Raw genomic sequence first — 24,420 nt, 5'->3', positions numbered from 1 at the left:
AGCTAATTATCCACTATTTCCTGGAGCTGAAAATTAAACTGGTACTCTAGTACTGTAGCTAAATCTAAATTGGGAAAAGGAGACAAATTAGTTACTATCGAATTTGCCCTGCTAAATTCTAACTAGCCTATCTTGAAGCCTGAAGCTTTTAAGTAACAGTAGGACCTCTGTAAGGCAACGACATCTAGCACATCGTGCAAATCCTAACATTTTTATACAACGACAGACTTCTTTAAAACATCACTTGACATTCTTTAAATCCTGATTTTCTAAAGGAGTTGCTATCTCACATTCTTGCATGGAGCACTTTAAACCAAATGGTAAAAAAAAAAAAAAAAAAAAAAAAGCCCCACCTTGCAGGGCATTAGCTTGCAGTTACCTGGCTCTTTACAGCAGAAACGGCTCATACATATTGATGGAATAAACTGGTTGCCTGCAGGGCTTGTCCTTCCTTGTGCAGCCATCATCTCCTTCCAGTCACGGGCGGATGTGAACAAAGGGAATGAGAAAAGGGAATGGACGGACAGCTCGGATTGATAACGCTGCAGAAGCTAATGCATACCTACAGCACTTCAGGATGACTCTTTTTATCACCCTGCATGGCTGTCTCTAGTGTCCATTTTACCTCTACTATAAAGAACCAGATGACAGAAATATAAATATATATTATAACACAAGAGTCACTAAAATCTTTTCCTGTACATGATGCATTCAAGTGAACGACTGCATCCATTTTACTTGGAGGACCCTGTGTCCAGTCTACAGCAATGAACATGTTTCCTGGCATTACGCGTCCCTTTATCAGAGCCTTCACAAACTGACATTTAAAAAAAAAAAAAAAAAAAAGACAATAAATTATTCATACAGTACAAAAAGCCAGAGTAGGTAATTGGGCATGTGACAGTGCAGTGCGTTCTACCGTTCCAGCACAAATTTAAATGCAAAATTCAAACCCGGGCACAGAGGACACTGTGCTCCAAGGTCAGTCGGTTCACTCTCAAGGCGTTTACAGTCCCTGCTGGGTGTCTGGAGTGAAATTGCAGTTCGGCTATCACTGGAGTGGAAATTTGGTGCTTTAAAGAGAGAAAAAAAAATCTCTTCTTTCCACAGATACACTGCGTACTCCCTTCTCTTCCTCCTCTTCCTCCCCCCTCCTCCTCCTCCTCCTCCTCCTCCTCCTCCTCCTCCTCACCAGTCGAAGCAGCAGAGGAACGAGCATGACGACCCCTCTGGTCCACGGAACTTGCCAGAGGTGGGCGTGTCTGTGCACTGTGCGATGAACGTGTGCAGGTCACTGACACGCACCTGCTCCTGTGTCTGGGCCTGTGGGACGACATTCGTATCCCAAGATGAAAAAACTGTTTCTTAACATCAATGTCGTCAAAGATTCACAACCAGGTTGTTGGTTTACAGCTCTTGATCAGCCTCTGATGCGTTTCAATCATCCCACCATTACTTTAAGGCTCATTGAAATGTTTTAGAACAAAAAGCAGTTTCACTTTTCTATTTTGTCTTTTATTTTGAAGCTGCTAGTTTCTATGTGAGACTCTACAGCAGTGCTTTCAGCTAAATTTAAATTAGCATCGTAACATGCTCACACTGACAATGCTAATAGGCTGATGTTTAGCAAGAGTCATGTTCAGTTTAGGTTATACCACTAACAGCTGCTAAATAGTTCAAAACACAAAGTGCAGCCACAGTCTGACGGAAATGTCATTATAAACCACAGTATTGAACACAGTGCTATTTTGATCTGGACTGACTGACTGACTGACTGCAAATGCGCACGAACAACTGAGCGGCAAAATGAAACCAAAGTGCAGATTGTACCATAATGGTGTCGTAGGCTCCGGTGATGAGTGCGATAAAGAGGGACAGCACCATGTAGATGAAGAGGGAGATGAAGGTGTACAGGTAGACCTGGCTGAAGATCCACACCAGTGTGCTGCTCTGCTCCATCTCGGAAAACGTCACAAACATGTCGTCCCCGTTGATCAGAGAGAACAGGCACTCTGACACCATGGACAGGGAGCGAAACTGTACACACACACAAGGGTCAGGGTGAGAAAAGTAAGAACACTTTGTTGAAGTGCTTTATCCTTGGTTAGTTGGGTCCTTTAAAGGGATAGTTAAACATTTTGGCAAATTGGCCCATTGGCATAATCCCTATAGTTTTAGGAGTAGGTTTGTTACCTTTAATTGTCGGTGCATGTTGTTTTTAGAACGGCGGAGCAGAGCCGTGAGCTGCTCAGAGCTACACTACGGAGGCTAATGGGATTTCTTGGTTTCCCTCATCAAATTCATCAAATACACAATCCAAAAACTCCAAAACACTCTCATGGACAAGTTGTGACCTGCACATTCACCACGCTATGAGATATTACGAGATGGAGTTGTTTTCGAGGTAAATTCATGCAAAACTGCTGATGCGCGTTCCCTTCTGAGGCAGTTTTTCCGACAAGCAGTCTCTGCATTTACCTCGAAAACAACTCTGTCTCGCAATGTTCTGTTATTATCTCATAGGTGAATGTGCAGGTCACAACTTGTCCACCAGAGTGTTTTGGAGTTGTTGGACTGTGTATTTGATGAGTTTGATGAGGGAAATTCCATTAGTCTCCATAGCGTAGCTCTGAGCAGCTTGCAGCTCTGCTCAGCCGTTCTAAAAATAGCTTGCACCAACAATTTAAGGTAACGAACCTACTTCTACTGTAAGACTATAGGGATTATGGCAATGGGCCAATTTGCCAAAATGTTGAACTATCCCTTTAACTCAGTATACTAACTAACTAACTAACTAACTAACTAACTAACTAACTAACTCGACAAGGTAACTCATTTTGTTAATTTTGCTCGTTTTAGTTTAGTTTTAGTATCTTCTGTTTGCAAGGTTGCATGATTTCCTTTCATCAGCTAGAACACATTAAACATGAATAATACATAATAATGCAAACCAGTTGTAATTCATCAATATAATGTTGTCATTATTCATATTTGATTGTCAATTTTCCCTTCTAATTAATTATACATGGCTACAAAGACGATATGCTGGAGGACATTTCATGCTGACATATACGTCTGGTCTGAATGATGCAGCAGTGAGACTTTTCCGAGTGTGTGTCGACTACCTTGGTATGATAAGGTCCCAGCACAATCCATCCACAGAAGCAATATCCCATATAAATGGCAGCTGCACAGCAGCAGAAGCGGATAACGTTAGGAAAGGCAGCTCTTAGAGTCACAATCAAGATCTGTGGGAAAAGGAAGCGGAAAAATATTTACACTTCAAAGAAAGAGCAGCAAGTCAGAGACACAAGATAGAGAGGAGGAAAAAAAAAAGATTTCCCAGCAGCATTATTGTGTGCGTTTGTGTGTGTGTGCGTGTGCCTGTCACGTACATTGTATTTCTGGAAGAAGCTGAGGTAGCGGATGACTCCCACCCACACCAGCAGAGTGGAGGTTCCCAGCAGGATGCCGCACACATCATAGGATGAGAGATTCTGCATCACAACAGTCACCATTAATTACCAGAAACTGTACTGCTGAAAAAAAAAAACTGTTTCCACTTCAGCCTGATCGGTCGTTATTTCTCTGTGACAGCGCCTAACAGGCAGCGAGCAGCCCCAACAATAACACGTTAACAGCCGTCTCACCTTGGACTCTATCCCGATTTTGATGAAGCTGCCGACGATGGTGAACACGTCGCTGACGATGAGCAGAATGTACCAGCCGTTGATGAACTCCATCCTGTCGCCCCAGCTCACGCTGCGGCCCAGTCTGTGTTTGAAAAAGTGCACGTACTCCTGTAGGAAGGTAGAGAAGCTGTCAGCAACAGCACTGTACAAACTAGCTGTCTCGTCCTGGATGGGAAAATACTGTGTTGCTGTTTGCATGGTGCTACTATTAGTTTATAAGTGTTGTGCAAATGATCGTTCTCAAATTCCTATTTTTGAGCAGTTGTTTTTTTTATGTTTTCTGGAACGTAAGTCTTTAATTGTCCGTGCAAGCTATTTTTAGAACAGCGGAGCAGAGCCGTGAGCTGCTCAGAGCTACAGTACGGAGGCTCATGGGATTTCTTGGTTTCCCTCATCAAACTCATCAAATACAAAATCCAACAACTCCAAAACGCTCTGGTGGACAAGTTGTGACCAAGAGGGCAGTTGTCGGTCTGAGAAGTGAAGCTCACTTCCGCGTTCAAAAAACTGCAATCCCCTCGGATTCCTCTGTGGGCTGGTGTCAGAAGGGAGCATTCCCCATAGACCCCCATGTTAAAAATCGCCGACTTTACATCCTCAGTAAACATGTTAAAAGCCTGGTGTCAGCACGTTTTTTCGTCTCAATCGATAGTTTCTACCCCCGCACACACTCTGAGGGGGGTGAATTTTTTTTTAACTCTACCGTTTTACTGTTATAAGGTTAAAACTCTGGCCAATTAGGGCGCGGAAACGTTGAGTGACAGGTCCGAGCAGCTCCGTGGACAGCTGCTTCGAGGCCAGTGGGCGGGTTCTCGGCCGGCCAATCCAACATGGCGCTGTTCAGGCCGTCATATTGGAGTCACAAAAACGACTCCCCAAAACCAATGGGTGACGTCACGGACGCTACGTCCATTCTTTTTACAGTCTATGGTTGTGACCTGCACATTCACCACGCTATGAGATAATAATGGAACGTTACAAGACAGAGTTGTTTTCAAGGTAAATTCATGCAAAGCAGCTGATGCACGTTCCTGTCGGGGGCAGTTGTTCGGCAAGTAGTGTATGCATTTGCCTCGAAAACAACTCCTAAAACTATAGGGATTATGGCAATGGGCCAATTTGCCAAAATGTTGAACTATCCCTTTAAGTTCACCTGCAAAGGTTATAGTGCATTTTAGGTGCATTCTGAAATTTCATGCAAAAGCTAAATATCTTTAACTTTTTGTGAGTAGTGTATATCAGCAAGTAAAGTAAATTTCCTAAACAATTTATATTGAACCATATCTCTATACAGTAGAAATGTTTGGTCTGCTATCTTACGTGCTGCAGGATGATTCCTCTCAGGATGGAGCGGCCACACAGCAGCAGCGACAGCAGACAGACTATGGCCACCAGCACATCAAAGAACTCTCGCGCGTAGCTCTCCGCTGCCGGAGGAGGAGACAAAAGAGAGCGATCAAAGGCGGTGAAGAGAAAATCACACAGAATGGAGTTGATATCAAGAGACGGTTAAACGAATATCTGCATACATTATAGTAACTCACCGTGTCCGGACACGTTGGGCTCTTTACACTCCTTTATGGAGGCCTGGTTCTGCAGGCTGATCTTAACTTTGCCGCTGTGCGCCCTGTTGTCCATGAGGATCTGAGAGCACACACGGAAACCACGGTGAATACACAACCTCTGCGTATGGACTGTTTTTTTTAAACAACTGCATTATGGAAGTGGTAACTTTAAAAAAAACTGTTTGTTTTTTTAGTTTAGTTTATTTCGGTCTTTGGTTTGACACAGCACCTAATCACAAACAGGTTGCAGTATGTTACACTATGCAATCTACTGTTTCATTTTTATCAACAAATTCCAAAAAGCTCTGCATAAAGGGCACCCCTGTTCATAATTCTAAATTATATAAATTGATCATCCTACTTTTAAGTGTTTTTTTTAGATGTGGTTATTGTACTATTGTTTTTAGGTCATTTTCCAGATTATTCCATACATTAACGGGTGTAACCGTTGTACATCTTTGTTTTGTGTTAGTTCTGGTTTTTGTCTTTGTGAATATACATACCCCTCTGAAGTTGAAATGACTTTTTTTGAACATTTTCTGAATACAGTCAGGCAACATATTGTTGTTAATTTTGAACATAAGCTGTGCAGTTTTAAAGTCCACCATTCTTTGAATATCAGTTCATATGTATTTCTAAATAATTGGTTGGTTGGCTGCTTATAGTCTGATTTGTTTATTGGTTTATTTGTTAATGTAGAGTTTGTGATGTGGCTGAATAGGGAGATGTTTCTATCTCTGCGGTACAGTATGTAGCACATAGCGAAGGAGAGAGAGTTTACCGTGATAGCAAAGGTGTAACAGTCAGGGATTTCATTGTTTATAATGGTCTGGATGTTGATGGCCTTCAGCTGGAAGTCGATAGTAACGTTGATGAGCCTGGTGACACACGGAGAGAATTTTATGTGAATGCAAGTAAAACTGAAAAAAAAGAAAAGGAAAACACACATTTTGTTATGTTGAATATTTAAAAAACTGCATATTTTTAACTCACTTATAAAACTTGAGAGTGAAATTCTTATAGTCAGTGTATTCAGCGCTGTAATTCAGTGGATTCAGCCCGACACAATCTGGAAGGGAAAAAAAACAACAAACAAACTGAAAATAGCATTAGAGGAACTTGAAAAAGATGGGGGAAAAAATCACATGAGGAAGTCAATTTTTAGAAGCCATGTAAATCATTGTTTTCCATATCACATGGATCCTAACCTGATCCTTTACACTTCCTCAAATCATCTGATGCACAATCGTCGTGTGCATCTAATCGTCTGATCGCGGAGTGAAACATTGATTTTCATATATCTCGCTTTATTTCTGCCACAACATTTATTATGCATTGCCAGCAGCCATCTCTGCCAGATCAGCAGGTGCATGCAAATAACCCCTTTCCCAAGGCAGACACAGAGTGCGTGGCTACTAAAGGATGTGGAAAAATACATTAATGTCGTGTTTTCTCTTGTGATAGGAAACTATTTCAAGGCTTTCAAAAGTAGGCCACAGTTGCAGGGCACCTCTCGACATATTAAGAGCAGCCACACAATGACTCACTGACACACTCATTTCCTCAAGGGCAAAGAAAATACAAATGCTGGATTAAAAAAAAACAAAAAAAAAACTGTCGCTTTTACTCCTGGAGACGCGGGGACAGGTTTGCAACATCTGAGTGTGAGGACAGAGAGAGTGAGACATGAAGGCCGTCCTACCTGTGATGACTCGTGGGTCGATGTCAAAGGTGTCGTTGACGGGGTCTATGGTGCCCTTCTTGTAGTACCTCTGGCACAGGTTCAGAGCAGTTCCGTTTTCACCAACACCCAGCACGTACGCATACCGTCCCAGTGAGATCTGAGGTAGAGCCACGTACTGGGCAGGAAAAGAGAAGTGAAGAAGTAGGGCAGAGAGTTGAAACTCAACTGGGAGCATATTAACAAAAAACAAAGAGGATACTACGGCCCTTTTGCTCAGGTATCACATCTCCATTAACCTTTAATGCGCACCCTTCAAAACCATGCAGATAGTTTCATCTTTGATTCTGTTTCCACTGAAATACAGTCAAGTTTTTTTTTTTTGTAGAACTACGTCACTTTTTTTTGTCTGAAATACATGATTATGCACTTCATCATCAGGTCAGAAAATGTCATTTCTAATCCCTTATGAACATATTCCAACAAGACTAATCATATTCTATAGAAAAATGCCTGTGCACAGCGACAGTTGAGGTGCTGGTAGTAGGCTATGGTGAAGGAATAAACTAGTTAAGAGAACCATGTATTAATACTTGTGTTCATCCTGTGTATGTGTATTATATACATTTCTGATGGTTTGATGGTTTGTGTAGGACCAGTTTGTATTCTGTGTGGTTAAGTGATGATAAGCTATCCTTCAGCCATTGAATGATGATTATTATCATGTTGTATTGTTGTTGTTGTATTGTTTTTTTTCTATGTAAACTATGGAAGGTGCACTGCCGATATCTTCATATTGTCAAATTTACTGTAAAGTTGTCAAATGCACTTGAATATATGTGATTAATCCATTTTCATATGGTATAATGGTACTCAGTCCTCAGCCATTGATATTTGATTGTTAATTTCTTTCCTCCTTGTTCAATCATTTATGTAAATTGTCTGAGTACCATTTCCTTTAAAAACCTCTGACTTCCTGTGCTCAGTATGAGCCTGAAGAAGCCACATGCTCTGAAATAAATGTGTCGTTCTCTTAACTAGTTTAATCATATTCTGTATTGATCCTCCCAACAGGCTCAGCTTGGCTTTGTATCTCATGCTAATGCAACACATTGAACTAAGATGTAGAAAATTGCAGCTGCTTAACAGCATGTTAGTACTGTCACTGAGACCACGTTAGTAATTCACTCAAAGAACCCATGTGCAGCCTTGTGGAGTTGCTAGCGAGTCTTTGTTTAGACTTTGTTGTTCCAATAGATTAAGTTTACATTCCATTACTGCTGCTTTGAATGATATGGAAATTAATACACTAACACCAGTTTGTCTTTTTTTCTGTTTGATTTTCTGCCACATACAAATACATGTATATTTATATATTTTTTAAACAATATATATCAGCTGAGCTGCTCCACAGTCTTTCCCATCCTCCCCGGTTATGTATGTGCTAGGACTGCTCAATTAATCCATTAATATATTAATATCATTACAATAATAATCACTATATATGGCCATATATGCAATATCCAATATCACAGGAACTGAATTTATTTTGATAAAGGTAATATACGTCTCAACATTGTTGTTCATGGTTAGCAGCTTAAGAGCTGTGGTGCTGCAGACATTCCCTGGTCTATTCTCCAGATATAAAAGAACTTGTTTGTTTGGCACGAGAGCCAACAAAAATCACATCATCAGTCTTTTCAGTGAAAATGAAATGCAAAAACAGCCATACCAACTGATTCTATAATCACAGTATCTTCCAAAAATAGAAGCAATATGATTATTTTTGCATATGATATGCACTAGTATAGTATAGTATGTACCTCTGGAAATCGCTGATCTTAATCAGGGGTTATTTCTGTTTCTTGAGAATAATTATACATAATGTCACCTGAGAAGTCATTATCTGCAAAAAGATGATTTGGTTTTGAATTTTTAAAATGTTATTTTTAAGCAGCAAACAAAAGTCCCTTTATGACAACTACTCTCAGACACAATCATCTAACAAACATGAGCAGATAAAACCAAAACAATTATCCTGATGCTGTTAATAGATGAAAGAGAAAAAAAAATACAGCTTCCTGCAGTAATTATCATTCTACCTGCTCTATGGCGAAGTGGATCTGGTTGTAGAGCTCCGTCTGTGTGTGGACCGCCTGAGGAGCGTCGTCCCGGTATCCCTTCAGGAAAAGGTGCTTGAACGCTGCAGTGTTCTCCTCTTTAAATGTCACCACCATCTGGTTGCTCAGTCCAAACAGCACCAACTGACAGACAAAGTCAAAACACAGCGATCAGGTAAAATGCAGGTTTAGAAGCCACAGCGCCGTCAGGATGAAGCACTTGAGTTGTTTAAAATTAGGCAAACAGACTGTTCTCCAACTACAACATGTCAGCATGGCCTGAGGTAACAAGTGTTGTATGTCAAATTACAGCATTAAAGCATTAGCCACCTGCACGGTCACAGTGATGATTTTGAGCAGCTGCAGGCCCAGTTTGAAAGGCTTGCGGCCCTTGGCATGGTACTTGTCACAGGGGCTCATGAAGAAGTACTTGAGTTTCCTCCTGAGGGCCTCCTCCTCCTCTTCCTCCTGCTTCTGGTGGAGCTCAGAGCCCAACAGGCTGGAGGGATGAGGGCTCCCGCCCCCGAGAAGGTCCTGGGAGCCATAGCTGGCCATGGAGGCCAGCAGCTTGTCCTTCTCTGAGGAGACAAATGGGTATTTCATGTGATTTAATTTTTCACTTGCATAAGGTTGGAAGATATATCACATTTTATTGTGCACTTTATTCTAATATGCAGCTGCACAGTAAACTGCTGTTGCTGCCAACCCCTGCACATGTGCCTTGGTATTATTATTTTCCCTTATAGTCTGGCTTTTATTCATTCTTCTTTTATATAGGCTATTTATTTATTTTATCGTGTATTGTATTGGATGAATGTTTTTATGTCAGTGTGTGACGGCCACTGAAACAAATCCCAATCAACAATGTTGACATGGCAATAAAGTATTGAAACTTAAAACTGGGATAGATTGTTAAAATAATGGTTAGTACTGAAGCAGAGAGACAGAGATGTCCTGTTATTTAGTCTCTGGGTTTAGGTCATGTTCCAAACAACGCTCCATCCTACATTTCCCATACTGCAACCAGGGCCGGTTCTAGGCAGGCGTATATGAGGGGGCAGTCAGAAATGTGAAGGGGGCATCATGTGAACACATCAAGCTCCAGCACTTCTTTTTCTCCGTGCTTATATAGTAACTTCATTGCATTGGGTTGTTGGCTATGTGTCCAACCCCAACCTGGAGAAGTGGATTGCACTTTGTCAGGCCTCTACCTTCAGACCTGTCCAACTAGGGGCCGGGGGGCCAACCAGGGTCTTAGAGCCCAAATTTGTTACTGTCGTAATGCAAAGAGCCACATTATACGGGGGGTTAGGGGTGCATACTGTATACCTGAAGATGCAGTGCAAACCCAGAGGGGGTGAAAAAGGTGAGTAGCTAAACCTCTGTAGGGGGGTCTGGGGGCATCCCCCCCAGAAAATGTTGGTGATTTTAACATGTGAGTGAAGCATTCTGGTGGGGGGGGGGGGGGGGGGGGGGGGGGTCTACTATGGTCAAGATTTACAAAACTGAAAGGTAGTCTTATGTAGGGATGAGCGAGTACAGCATTATCTGTATCTGTATCTGTATCTGTTAACCATATGAATTATCTGTATCTGTATCTGTACTCGGAGTGGGCGGGGCCTAAACCGGAAGTGGGCGGGGTTTAACCCAGAAGTGGGCCGGGTTGTCTTGAAATGGGCGAGACTTTAACCGGCATGTTATTTTAAGCATGCAATTGACATGGGTTGATCAGAAATTGTTATAGTTATTGCTGATTAGAAAAGTGTTTACAGGACAATACAACACATGCGGTTGCAATTATTAAGGAAAATGTAATGAACAAGAGTTTTCATACTCAACAACTTTTTTTTTTAACTTAAAATTTTTTTTAATGATCAGTGTGATTTTTCTTTTTTTTTAATTTTATTTCCACACCGTGTGTGTGAGTGAGTAGCCTAAGAGAGAGACAGAGACAGCTGAGTGTCAGCTACTCTCTGTGTATCACTCATTATTCTGTATCACTGATCATGAGAGAGAGAGGGGAGGGGGGAGAGAGTGTAGCTTAATTTGTAATTTATACCACTACTATTTTTTATGAAATACAGCAAGAAAGTGTCAGACACTCAGTGCGTGAAGTTAAAAAAAACTGGTTAGAGCCAGCTGACGGTTAAAAAAAAAACAAAAAAAACTCCGACGACCGGCAGAGAGAGAGAGAGAGCGTGTGTGAAAAAAAAAAAAAAAAAATCTCCGACAGGCAGAGACGCAACGCGAGTCGGCACCACGTCTGAACGAACCCACGTTTACCAGAACTCTACTGGTTCATAAGTAAGTAACTGAAGTAATAACAAAGCTGAAGCTGAAGAAAGCCTAAACGTTAAGGGAAAAGACCCACGAACCTGAGTGACTGAGGGAGAGACAGAGAGAGACAGACAGCTGTCAGCTGTTCTGTGTGTGAGTGATCAGAGCGGGACACAGCAACTCACCTGCATGTGTGTAGGGGAGGGGCTGTAGCCTATCACAGAACGCTGACACAGTCAGCTACCCAATGAGGATTTTCATTCAATCTTTTTTATTTTTTTATTTTTTTCCCGAGCACAGATATTGACTCGTATTACTCGTTTAATACTCGTACTCGGCAAAAGTGCTTTATCCGTACCGGATACTCGTTTCAGCCGAGTATCCGGCTCAACTCTAGTCTTATGAATACTAAAAAAGAAAAACCAAACAGAACATGTTAGAACAGAACAGTGTCCCTTTTTGGCGGATTTTTGTGCTACTGCAGATCATTTTGTCAACTTGTAATATACACATTTTTTGAGTATATTAAAATGTGCTTTCTCAACTATTAAAATTTTGATTTGAGGGGGCAAGACATTTATTTGAGGGGGCGCTGCCCCCTCTTGCCCCTGCGTAGAGCCGGCCCTGACTGCAACAGCTGCATCAGCAGCATCATCTAGGTGATTCATCTAATAAGTTTTATGCTTATTTTCACCCCTAGGTTTTTTCTTCTTTTTAACATTATATTGAACAATGTATTTAGGGTTTGAACTGTTGGGCAGGTAAAATAAGACTTCTGGTGGTCTCATCTGGGATTATAGAAAATGTGTGATACATTTCTTTTTATTATATTTCAATATCAATCAGGAAGACAATAATAATGATATTAACCATACTGAATGATATATTCTTTCAAACTCCACATCTCCAGTTTATAACCCAAACACAAATTGTATTTTCAGTCCAATCTGAGACAAAGCTGATGACATCATCAGTATTTTTTCCTGATCCTAAAACTGGTGACGTGCACGTTCAATCTATGATTCGCTTGTGCAATGAATGAATCATTGTTTTAAATCGGAGCATTTTTTTTTTTACTTAAATTTGATCAATAAATAAAAAAAAAGTCGAAGCTATATGATGATAGCAAATATTTCCTTTGTTAAATCAATCACATCGCAGCATTGGGCCAACACCACAGAGGAGGAGAGGTGCACCTGACGTGATGGGAGCACGTTGAAGCAACACTGACATAGAAATATAGAAACATTGGAAACATCTGGAAGAATAACAGATGAGAGGGAGAAACACAGATCGATTGGCGCCATGAGAGCAGAGAGGGAGAGAGACAGGGACGGTGCAGCAACAAACCTGTGGCGCTGTCTTGGATGCAAGTGTAACTTGAAGATGCCATGGTGACGGCGACGCCTGGACGATCACAGGGCGGTAATGGAGGACGCCACCAGCGACATAAACAACCGAGCAGTGAGTGAATTCATGTCATTACGGCCTGTCCGGATTTCATCCAGGGAAAAAACAGGATGCTCGGTGTCGCAGTGTATGGATGACACCTAGATAAACAGATCGCAGCTTCCTGATAACCACGTGACCGACCACATGACTGACGTCTGCGTCGCTGCTGCTGGGAAACCAAACAAGACCACTGCTGCGACACATAGGAAACAAGGCTGCAGAAAAACATGACGTGAGATTAAAGTTTAATATTGTCCATTTTTATTACAATAGCAAAAACACGTATTATTAGGCCGTGTGCAATGGAAACAGTAGGAGTACATAATAATAAAAAAATACACATTGTAAACAGTAGGCTAATGTCTGTAATTTTGTATCTCCTGTAAGATTGATGAGTTTTTTCCAGTCATGTGATTGGTCCCTGCCCTGTGCTGCAATATAGTTACCATGGTTATTTGCCATAGTCAGAAATGCAAGCTTTAGTTAATTGCAAACAAAGCTTCCTGGTTAATATTTGTCATGACAGTGACTCAAACACACGCGCCATTTCGCCTTTTTCCATTACAACAGTTTTATTTAGGATTTACAGACTAATAATTAGTGCAACTGATGATAATAACATGAAGCACATCATGAGCAGGGTCATGACCTGCAGCCAGCCTGCAGCACACCAACCATAGTCTTCAGAAACTTTTCTCATAGAGCAGTTTTTACTTTTTTCCCCCAACATATTGGTTGAGTAGATTGACACCACTTTTGAATCTGTATGTGTTTGTTAATGTGAAGCTTCAGCCAGCAGCTGGCTTGCTTAGCACAAAGATGGAGGTGGGGTATAGTAGCTAGCCTGGCTCATAACTGTGTTATTTTACATAATGAGAATAACGTTTTAATCAGTGAGCTTTAGACGGGCTGCTACATGGTTTTAAATGTGACCTGACTGGATGATGGTGATATCCATCTTCTCATCTCATCCTGCCAGTTAGTAAAAGGCAAATAATCACATTTCCTACCATGACAAACTATTCCTTTGATTGTAAATAAACATTTAGATATAAAAACCCCATAGCAGGAATCAAATTGGACACACAGCAGTTATACATTAATGCACCAGGATGTTTTATTTGTAGAATGTAAACTCACTCTGTAATTTTACATGTATGCAAACACACGCAAAACGAATCAAAATAATACACAGATAATAAAAACAGTGACATATTTTCAAGTATCTATGGGCCTGCCTAAACCTGTTTTACAGATATTTAACATGCAGCTGAAGTGGAATTTAGAAACTTAAAGGTTTTAAAATCTGAACATTTATCTCTAAGTAAAAAAGAGAAACCATGACTACTTTTTTTATTAACATTATTAACACCAGGGAAAATAATTGCACACCATTTAGTAAGTTCTTGGTCATTCCGTTCATGTTTACCCATTGTGCCAATTTTATGTTCAAATAAGATGTTTTTTAAATATATTTATTCAGTGTGTTGTCTGTCATAATTAAAAGTAGGACAAGGACAGAGCCTAAGGCCGTGTTATTATTAAACATGTTGACCCTTTGGACCTTGAAAATTAGGTTATTACAAAATAATCTAAAGTGTTTATCTTTTCTGAATGATCCTTGATGTAAAAACATCACATGAAGCTAAAATTAAGAGTGATCTATTACAAACAAATGTGTCACTTCATGAGGTACAACACGAGTGAGATGATCCACAAAACCTCGGAGGATTGAACGAGTTAGTTGCACCATTTCACCTCTAGATGTGGCTCAGTGCGTTGCAGTTATCCATCCATCCATTCATCCATCCATCCATCCATCCATCCATCCATCCATCCATAAAGTCGGCATCTCATCAGTTACCACAAGGAAATTCAGACGCAGTCACCCACACTTCAGGAACGAACAAAAGTCTGGACCTGGATGATTTATCCTCATCCTCTATTGATTAACAAAGCCGGCCACCTTCTCCAGTCTTATCTATCTGCCATCCAAAGCCTTGTCTCTGGCAATGACCGACTCATTAAACTTTATCATGAGCGTGGTGCCTTTGTGCCAGTGAGCTGTGACCTTGGCAGGGAAGCCGCTGTGTGTGAGGATGGCTTCAACGACGCCGGCAGTAAAGGCGGCACAGTTCAAGCTGCTGTTCTCTTTGGGCACAGAGATGTAGGCGTTGATGAGCGGCTCCTTCTCTATGATGTAATAGGTCTTGTCGTCATCGTTGGCTTGCTCCAGCTTGTCTGCCTCCTTCCCGAACAAAGACTTCCACACATTAACCTAAAGGCATGAGAACAGTTCAAAACTCATTTATTTATTATTTATTATTATTTGCACAATATTATAATCAAGAAGAACACTTAAAATACAGTACGGTATACAGAATGTGTGGGTGAGATTTATAGAGAGCCTAAGCGGAAGCAGGAAGTAACGCTCACCATGGGACCTCAATTCGGAAAAAATCTCAATGTAAGGGAATGGGAGTCCAAATTTTATTTCAGGATCCGATTGAATTGTGTCATGAGAAAAATATATGACCTTAAAACATTGTGTTTCATGCCAAAAAATCAGCAGTTTGTCGTAAATCGGCAACGAAAGAATTTATTTTGTGTGAAAACCACTCCTTGTGGGTCTCCCACAAAAATCATCAACTGACACAAGAAAGGGCGGCGGCATGTGGTGTGTGACGTCACCTACGTGACAGTCTTTTTGGTTACGGATTTTTCAGAATTTTATAATAGTTTTACAACAAACTGCTGATTGTTTGGCATGAAACGCAATGTTTTAAACAGGTAGAGGTCCTATATTTTTCTCATGGCACAATTCAATCGGATCACAAAATACAATTTTGACTCCCATTCACTTACATGGAGATTTTTTCTGAATTGAGGTCCCATGGCGAGCGTTACTTCCTGCTTCCGCTTAGGCTCTCTAAAGGAAATCTCACCTCAGTAACATGAAAACAAAAAATTAAAGAACACAGCGGTAAACAGAACAAGCAAACATAGAAACATAAAGTCAAGAAGCAAGAGTAAACTTAAAATGGGAGTGTGCGACTGTATACACAATACATACAGAAATAAAGTAAAAAGTTACTGTACCCCATAAATGACATTACTATTATATATTACCTTGATGAAGAGCAGCATGTTCAGCACTTTGGTCTCTCTCTTCCCGTTCTTCTCTCTCAGCACCAGCACATCCAGCATGCTGGCTCCCACACTCTGACCCATGTCTGCCAGACGCGTCTGCAGCTCAGACACAGAGTACACGCGGCTCTGACAGTACTGGACCATCTCGGAGAACAGCAGGGCGAAGGCGCTCACGCTGACCTCGGTCTTGGGCCGGGTCAGGGACCGCTCCAAGATGCTGGATTTCCCCCGAGTAAACCGCGTGTCCATTCTCTGTTGGGAGAGTGATGACACAGATCACAGATCTACTGAAACAGGGAAGTGAAAAAAACACACACATACAAAAACATACACACACATATGTCTGCACACATACATACAACATGAATTTGTCATTTAGACTACTCGTGACTGACAAATTGTTAGGTTGAAGTATAATAATGGGTATATCATTTTTAAAAATGTACAAAATTCTTACACCATAACTACTACTACTCTGAATGTATTCAAGTCCATGATAAATTCCATCACATCCAGGCTTCAGGAGTGCAAATGTTTTACTTGAGTGCAAATGTTTGACTAATCTTGTAAATTCTTTTAACTAATTTTGAAAATTAAATTGTTATTGTATTCTATTTTTTTGTTTGTTTGTTTTGTGTCTTTGATTAATGTGACTATGTGTTGAAACTTTATGTGCTGTCATTCTTGGCCAGGTCTCTCTTGCAAAAGAGATATTGGATCTCAATGGGACAAACCTGGTTAAATAAAGGTTATAATAATAATAATAATAATAATAATAATAATAATAATAATAATAACATAGGGAATAAATAGTTATATAAAGGATACATATTACAAATGAGCTAATAACAATGGACAGTTGAAGTAATGCAGTGTCAGGGGGAGCCACACAAACCAGACCATAAATAAACCATTCAGAGGTGATGAAAAGCTGCTTGGCTCAGTGACTGTAATGTACAGTAATGACAACCTATTACAGCTACATCCTGAGGCTAAGTCGCTTCGATCAGTTTTACCAGTCATTACCAATAAAGACATTAAACTACAGTGACCTCCTGTCCACACCACGGTCTCCATGGTGAGCTCTCCTCTGTCTCTCAGGTCTCTTGTTGCTACCTCTTATGGACAGGCTGCTACACTTAGCCAGTTCTCCCCACATCACAACCACGTCACGGCATATTAGTTCACCGGTCTGAATACAAATTACACACTATACTAGCTATCACCACCACACGGGGTTTAACATTTTACCCTCTGACACCAACACTGTCCAGTCAGAGCCGTTCACACCCGACAAACAGCTGATGAGAGCTAGCTGGAAGCTAACTAGCCACAGATGCTAGCCGACACTTCCTGTCAGATACGATCCCCTCCAGGAGCAGAAACATGGTCCTACACGGTATTAGGTCACACACACGGAGTGGATGCTATGTGATATTAATTATCATGTTTTTGTGAGCGAGGCATCGATAGATAAACGAACCTTGACTGCAAATTGATCAGCTTATGTCCTGTTTTTCTTCTTTTCCTCCTACTTCCTCCTCCAAGCGTAAAGCGCTGGCGACTACAATTTAAATTGTTTAGCGCCACCTGCTGTACCGGGGAGCTACTTACAACAGACCAGTAGCAGCGAGCACACGCATAATAATAATAATAGTTAATATTTAATGGGAAGTAATGAACAATAATAAGTAATTAGTCAATTTATAATGTTGAATATACCAAGTCTGTAAAATACAGAGTATCTGAAAAACGTTCTCATATGATTTGTCTATTGTCCATAAGCTCAATTTATGGTCAATACTGTGGTATTATGTACCAACATTTGGTTCTTGTTTCATTCATTTTTTTATTGTCTACTAGACAGAAGCAGAAATTTGAATCCAACAGGATAAATCAAAATTATAATATGTTATATATAATCATAATGATAGGTCAGCATAAACTCAATTTTTGTGGTTAACAATACACATACAGAAAAACAGCCTACATAAGCATAATTATTTCTCGTCCTGACCATGTGCACTCCAGCCAAAACTGCAGGGATTTTTATTTAGTATGCTCTCACTTTAGTTTTGTGGGTGTCATCACCTCTTTCCAGTTCTTTCCTATACAGATATCTATCATTACAGATTGCAGTAATGGCAGTTTTACAACCCCTACCTTTATTTTCACACAAGACCTTCTGCAATGTACTTTCCAGCTTGCCTATAAACTACATCTACTTCCTGTTCTTGACCTCGCCTTGTGACTGTTGTAACCACTGATCTGTGTGCTTAAATCTCATGGTGGATCTTTTTCACCAATGTCCATGTGTACATATAGACCTACAGCTCATCACTGATGAATAAATCTGTTGCCAAGTGATTCATCTGTTTTTGGGACTTCCTCTGTGTTGCAGCCTGGCTTTGTGTTTTCTGGACATCCTCAAGAGCCTGCTTATTGCTTCAGAGAGGAGTGCCAAAGATTTGTACAATAACACAGGGTTTGCTGCTGGCTATTATTCCCAGAAATTATGTTACATAAGTTGCATCTGCGAGCTACTGTAACGACACAAACGAGAAGACTGAGATTCATTACAGAAGTTGTGAATTTCTCAAAAATGTCCAGGTCGGTCACGTCGGTTCTGTGTCCGGCACACAGGAAAGCCTTGAGTGGCCACTGACGGGTTTACGCTGCCCACATCACAGGTGTCAGTTTCCCACATTGCTCAGTCGGCCACACCAACTGCAAACGCACACATACGTATCTACAGTATGTGTACAGCTGTTACACAACCACCCACCCATAATCTGCATGTGAACCTTTATAAATGGGAAGAGCGGCGACACTGTAACAAACATTTGAAGCCCGGAGCTGGAGGTGTTAGAGGCTCAGGATGGATAAAGGCTGCTGGAGACTCGCCCTGGCTCTTGTTGTGGTCCTGGCTGCCACATACACAGAAGGTAACAACATTTGTTGACACTTTTAAATCAGTTTTATGAGACGCACTGTAGCAATGTGTGCATCCATATCAGGAAACTGTGTTGCTCTTAAGACATTAATGTTTTTTCTGACCACAGATACATTTTCAGATGGGATTTTTTATTGTGATCAATCAGCAATTATTTCAGCATTTTCTATTCTGTTGAATGAGCATGAACAACATGCTCATTCAATATGTTTGCTTTATTTGTCCGTGTATGACCTCTGTAGGCTAATATGTCATCTACAGCTGATATGTCAGCCTGTTATGCACCAGATAAAATTGGCTTATCATGGTTAAGTAGCACAAAAATCTGAGCTGTGTACATACACAGCCTCAATGGGCCTGCTGTACTTTTTCATATAGTCATGGCTGAAACAACAACAATCTAGAAACAATTCTGATCAGTAATGCTGTGGTTATAACACACTGAAGAACGTATCCTTTGTCTTCTTGTCTGACACATGACGTGTTGGAAGATTATTCTCTTAGTTTTCAGATCTTTATTAGGGCAAAAGACAAAAAATGTCTCCTATAAAAGAGGAAGTATCAGTGTTTCATGTGTTTTATCGCAGATGGTAGATACTTAGATCTGGAGAATGAGGGCGAATTAGCCTCTAACAGGTGCCGGCCCAGACTGTTGCATCATAACAGTAAAACAGATCATAACAGTTGCTGTCAGTGATCTGAGATGACTGTGATGGTGGAGCTGCAGCTGATTCACTCTGTGACTGCTTCTACAATTGAAAGTAAAACTGATTCACTGACTCTCTCTTTCCTCTCTTTTTCTTCTTGCACGTTTGTATTTGTACCTTTTTCTAATCTTGTACATAAACACTGTAATTTAGGCTAATGCAGTGTTTTTCAACCTTGGGGTCGGGACCCCATGTGGGGTCGCCTGGAATTCAAATGGGGTCGCCTGAAATGTCCATCAAAAAGTTACTGATAAAAAATATTTTTTTAAACTAATTATTGTTCTTTTTAAAAAATATGATTAAAAACACCACACACAATCCTAAACAACTGTATTCTGTACTTTCACTTTCTCAAATTTAAATCGAGTTCAAATAAAATGCAGCATTATAAAATATCTGAGCTGGCGAATCTTGATCGACGGGGTCGCCAGAAATTTGTGAAAATGGGGTCACGAGCCAGAAAAGGTTGGGAACCACTGGGCTAATGTATAGTGTTTTTTTTTTAACTTCCTCTTTTCTCATTGAGTGTGTTGTACTAAAGTCATTTCCCTGAGAATTGTTCAGTGAGTGAACAGTGAACTGTAGCCACATTATCTACCAATTTTTGTGGTTTGTATTAAGATCACTTTTTAAGTACTGACAAAGGTAATTACATAGACTTTTAGTATCACTGATTAAAATAATTAGGCCCTCCCCCATGTCGGGGCCCCGGCTAATTAGCTCCACTATTCCCTTCACAACTATTCCCCTGATGACAGCAGTGTATGTGTGTGTTTAGGGATCAAGCCGAGTGTGTGTGGGTTGCAGAGGTGTGTTTTCATCTGTGTGACAGAGACATTAATATTTGTTCTTTGTGCAGCTTCATTTTTCCACCACATGGATGACTTCATCAGGGCGGTGAAGCAAGTGGAGGATGAGGACCCCGGTGCAGGACCAGTGGTTGTGCTGAAGAGGCTGCGCGGGGCGGCGAGACTAGACGATGCACTCATTCAGCAGTTCCTCGGTAAAGTCGACTCCAGTGGTCCCGAGATGGAAGCTGGCCTCTCAGATTACATCAGGAAGGCTGTGCAGCACAGGGTGACTGGTGATGGGAAAGAGAAAGGCGTGGTTCTGACCTCTGATGGCACCTCCGTGGCCCTCAGGCCGCTCCTCCTGGGCATCGAGGCTGGTTTCCTCTCCAAGGCAGGAGGGCGTGTCAGGGGCCTGTACCAGCTCACTCTGACCAAAGACCTCAGCTTCTCTCTCAGACACAGCTCTCCTGGCGCCGAGCACTCGGGAGCTGACGGCTGCTGGGACAGCTTAACCTCTCCTCGAGCCTTCACCCTCTCCGACACCCCCACTCTGCTCACCGCCGCCCAGGTCAACGGTGCCATGGACGGTGTGGTCATAGGGATGGAGGTCTCTGCCAGAGCCAGTCGTCCTCTGAAGCTCAGCGCTCTGCTGACGGAGTACTACTGCCACCAGCTGGACAAGGACGGACTGGACGCCGCCCCGCGCCTCATCAGCCGACGTCGCAGGGAGAACTTCAGAGGCCTGATGGTCCCTCCAGTGCTGCTCAGGAAGGTGATGAAGTCAGTGGAGCTGCACCACATGCCGAAGGACCAATCGAAGAAGGAGAGGAGGCGGCAGGTGGCTGCAGTGAAGGAGGGGATGAAGGCGTTTGTCCACATGTACATGGGTGAGCATGAGACTGAAGTGAAACCAGAAATGGCTCAGCAAATATCCCTCAACTTAACTTAAGTCCTATGTAACCAGTTTCTAACCAGCTGTGGTTAAAGGGATAGTTCAACATTTTGGCAAATTTGCCTATTGCCATAATCCCTATAGTCATAGGAGTAGGTTCATTACCTTTAATTATCGGTGCATGTTGTTTTGAGATCTGCGGGGCAGAGACGTGAGCTGCTTAGTGAACACAATGGAGGTGAACGGTACAGGCCCCCTGTCTTTCAAAACTCATCAAATACACAATCCAACAACTCCAAAACGCTCTTGTGGACAAGTTGTGACCTGCACATTCACCATGCTATGAGATAATCATGTAACATTACCAGACTGAGTTGTGTTCGAGGCAAGTCCATAGCCGGAACTACATTCCAGACATGGTTGCTGGGCGGAGTTCCGATCATTTGCTTCATGTGCCGTAATGTTACATAATTATACATGATTATCTCATAGCGTGGTGAATGTGCAGGTCACAACTTGTCCACCAGAGCATTTTGGAGTTGTTGGATTGTGTATTTGATGAGTTTTGAGGGACAAGGGACCTGTACCGTTCACCTTCACTGAGCAACTCGCATCTCTGCCTTACAACAACATGCACCGATAATTAAAGGTAATGAACTTACTGCTATGACTATAGGGATTATGGCAATAGGCAAATTTGCCAAAATGTTGAACTACCCCTTAAACATCTGTTTCAGACTGCCCACCCATCATTCCTCGGTGTATGTGGGGTGCAGAGCCGTACAGGGGGACGCCCACCAACCTGGCTCTACCTCTCTCCTTCATGTACATCCACCACACTCACACACCCAGCCAGCCCTGTGTGACCTTCCAGCAGTGCTCTGCAGACATGCGCTCCATGCAGCGTTTCCACCAGGAGGACAGAGGCTGGGACGACATAGGCTACAGGTTAGTCAGACCTTACGGCCTCAACACGCGTATGTGAAATTTGGCACCAAACTCACAAAGTCTTAAGATTCTCTGTGTGCTCCCCCTGAAGCTTTGTCGCAGGCTCTGACGGACACATCTACGAGGGCCGGGGCTGGCACTGGCAGGGAGCGCACACCCTCGGACACAACTCCATAGGCTACGGCGTCTCCTTCATCGGGGACTACGTCAGCCGTCTGCCCTCCCAGCATTCCATGGGGCTGGTGAGGGATCAGCTGGCATCCTGCGCTGTGGGTGGTGGGCGACTGAGGGCCGACTTCACCCTGCAGGGCCACAGACAGGTGGTGAACACTTCCTGTCCCGGAGATGCTCTCTATAATGAGATCAAAGGCTGGGAACACTATGGGGTATGTAGAAGAGCAGACATGTTACATACTGTATTATTTACTGTACGCAGAATAGAAGAGAGGTGGTTTTCGACTGCTCCAGTCTGACTTTGATGCACTGATTGCTTTGGCATGCCACGGACAAGAATGCAACACTCTGCAGTCTTTCCTCATCAGGGTGCAGCTTTCCCACATTGTGTCTTTTAATCCTCTTTTTTGGACATGTTGAGACAGTCAGGGCGTGTTCACAGTTCAACCACTGAGAGAAAACCTCAGTGTCTGTGATGGCTCTCTTCTTCTCTGTTACAAAAGAGAAACAACCACTGATTTAGACTCTACAGAAAGATGAGAAACAAATATTTAGAAGCGAGTAGCTCAATTTCTAAAGGTTTACTGAGAGAAAATTAAATGTTGCAAGGCTGCAACTTTCAGAGTGAAATATTCTGAGTTGTTCCCTAGACTAACTTCAACATAGAGCTGCTGGCCATGATGTTTTCATTAAAAGTGAATGAGCCACTCAATGAATAAAACAAAACAAAATATTACTACAACTGTCTCTTTGTAATGAGGCCTTTTTTCATTACAGAAGGTGTACTATTCTGCTGTAGTAAATAATTTATGTCAACTACAGACAGTAGCTACTTTACCCAATTTTGTGACCTCTGACCCCGTCCTCACAGTTAGAATAACATGAGGCACAGAACAGAAGCACTTTTACTACTAGTACAATTTCCTGATTGTACTTTTGAATAGATAAAGGCCCTCCATTTAATTTAAAATGAATTTAAAGATTTATACATTGTTGTGTTACTACTTTTACTCATGTACATCGGACGACTATACTTGCTCCACCAACTGTGTAGGCTATACGTTTCACTTATTTTCTTGCATTTTTCATTTGTTTTCTTTCAGGAAGTCAAGAAACGATCATCTGCTTGAAGAGATGAGGAGTTTGGAAGACCTAAACTTCACACAATACACACAGTAGACTAAAGTGTCGTATTAGCAACAAATAGCTGAAGAAATAAACAAGTCACTCTCCTTGTAAAAAAAAAAAAAAAAAAAAAGTGTGTTGTACAGTGTGGTTTTTCTATAAATATCCTTTAACTTGACCACATTTGGAAGCAAATAATGCTATTTTACTTCAGTACATCTATTTGATAACTTATCTGCAGATCCAGACTAATATAATCACAAATAAATAATGATGTATTATTATTAGATAAAACGAGACTTTATTTATCCCTGGGGAAAATCCAACAGTGCATTAAGTAATTTAATTTAGCTGCAACTTTAAAATGCTGCACGCATCAATATAATAGCCTAAATGCTTTTAAGCCCTCATGTTTTTTTTGCTTTTAACTGTTAAGACAATACAGTTGCCATTTTCAATCTAAACTCTAATTTATAATGAAAAAGTGGGAAAAAAAAATCTTTGCTGAAACTTTTACTTTTTTGTATTCAGAGCCTTTGCTGTGGCTCAATCTGTTTGCTTTTCTTCTTGTGACTATGTCTAACAGTTGACTGCTCCAGTCCACCTGTGGCAAATAAAGTGAGTTGACTGGACACGGTTCAGAGAGATTCAGACTTGTGTTTATGAGGTCCCACACATCAGCAACACAAATACACAACATGAAGTCTGGTGGCCTCTGTGTGATAAAACTGTTGCAGGACATAGAGCAAAAGTATGAAACCATTTCCTGGAAGACTTGATTTTGACTAGACCTGTGGTGAGACCCTTGAGACTTCACATGCAGACGCCTCCCAGTCCAATCTGACAGAGGTGGAGAGGATGAATAAAACAAACAGACCAAACCCACGTGTGAA

At 41.5% G+C, this 24,420-nt stretch overlaps 3 protein-coding genes across 3 annotated transcripts; 1 reads left to right on the top strand and 2 right to left on the bottom strand.

Moving 5' to 3' along the window:
- Window positions 1-1,188: 1,188 nt before the first annotated feature.
- On the bottom strand, window positions 1,189-12,825 carry mcoln1b (mucolipin TRP cation channel 1b; the record flags this gene model as incomplete). The annotated part of the gene is made up of 13 exons (XM_083977991.1): window positions 12,686-12,825; window positions 9,389-9,636; window positions 9,041-9,202; window positions 6,960-7,116; window positions 6,251-6,326; window positions 6,039-6,135; window positions 5,237-5,336; window positions 5,013-5,119; window positions 3,651-3,800; window positions 3,396-3,497; window positions 3,126-3,248; window positions 1,831-2,037; window positions 1,189-1,323 (listed from the first exon to the last, which is right to left on the bottom strand). The coding sequence occupies exons 1-13, from the start codon at window positions 12,726-12,728 to the stop codon at window positions 1,189-1,191; spliced, it is 1,707 nt and encodes a 568-aa protein (XP_083834117.1). The 5' UTR covers window positions 12,729-12,825.
- Window positions 12,826-14,200: 1,375 nt separating this feature from the next.
- On the bottom strand, window positions 14,201-17,488 carry LOC310989557 (trafficking protein particle complex subunit 5-like). The gene is made up of 3 exons (XM_083976656.1): window positions 17,421-17,488; window positions 15,917-16,189; window positions 14,201-15,065 (listed from the first exon to the last, which is right to left on the bottom strand). The coding sequence occupies exons 2-3, from the start codon at window positions 16,184-16,186 to the stop codon at window positions 14,769-14,771; spliced, it is 567 nt and encodes a 188-aa protein (XP_083832782.1). The 5' UTR covers window positions 16,187-16,189; window positions 17,421-17,488; the 3' UTR covers window positions 14,201-14,768.
- A 1,296-nt stretch (window positions 17,489-18,784) lies between these two features.
- On the top strand, window positions 18,785-23,532 carry pglyrp6 (peptidoglycan recognition protein 6; the record flags this gene model as incomplete). The annotated part of the gene is made up of 5 exons (XM_083977726.1): window positions 18,785-18,882; window positions 20,457-21,275; window positions 22,018-22,228; window positions 22,320-22,614; window positions 23,506-23,532. Exons 1-5 carry the CDS (start codon window positions 18,816-18,818, stop codon window positions 23,530-23,532), a joined length of 1,419 nt encoding a protein of 472 aa, XP_083833852.1. The 5' UTR covers window positions 18,785-18,815.
- Between the last annotated feature and the right edge of the window lie 888 nt (window positions 23,533-24,420).

This window comes from Trachurus trachurus (assembly GCF_905171665.1).
Source record: "Trachurus trachurus genome assembly, chromosome: 8".
Lineage (NCBI taxonomy): Eukaryota > Metazoa > Chordata > Actinopteri > Carangiformes > Carangidae > Trachurus > Trachurus trachurus.
This window is presented reverse-complemented; position numbering and strand designations above follow the sequence as displayed.

What these genes read in the sequence shown, in the direction of transcription:
- LOC310989557 (XM_083976656.1), bottom strand. Translation starts at nt 16,186, where the DNA reads ATGGACACGCGGTTTACTCGGGGGAAATCCAGCATCTTGGAGCGGTCC. An exon ending in ACATGCTGCTCTTCATCAAG is followed by an intron (nt 15,066 to 15,916) that starts GTAATATATAAT and finishes TCATGCCTTTAG; the next exon opens with GTTAATGTGTGGAAGTCTTT.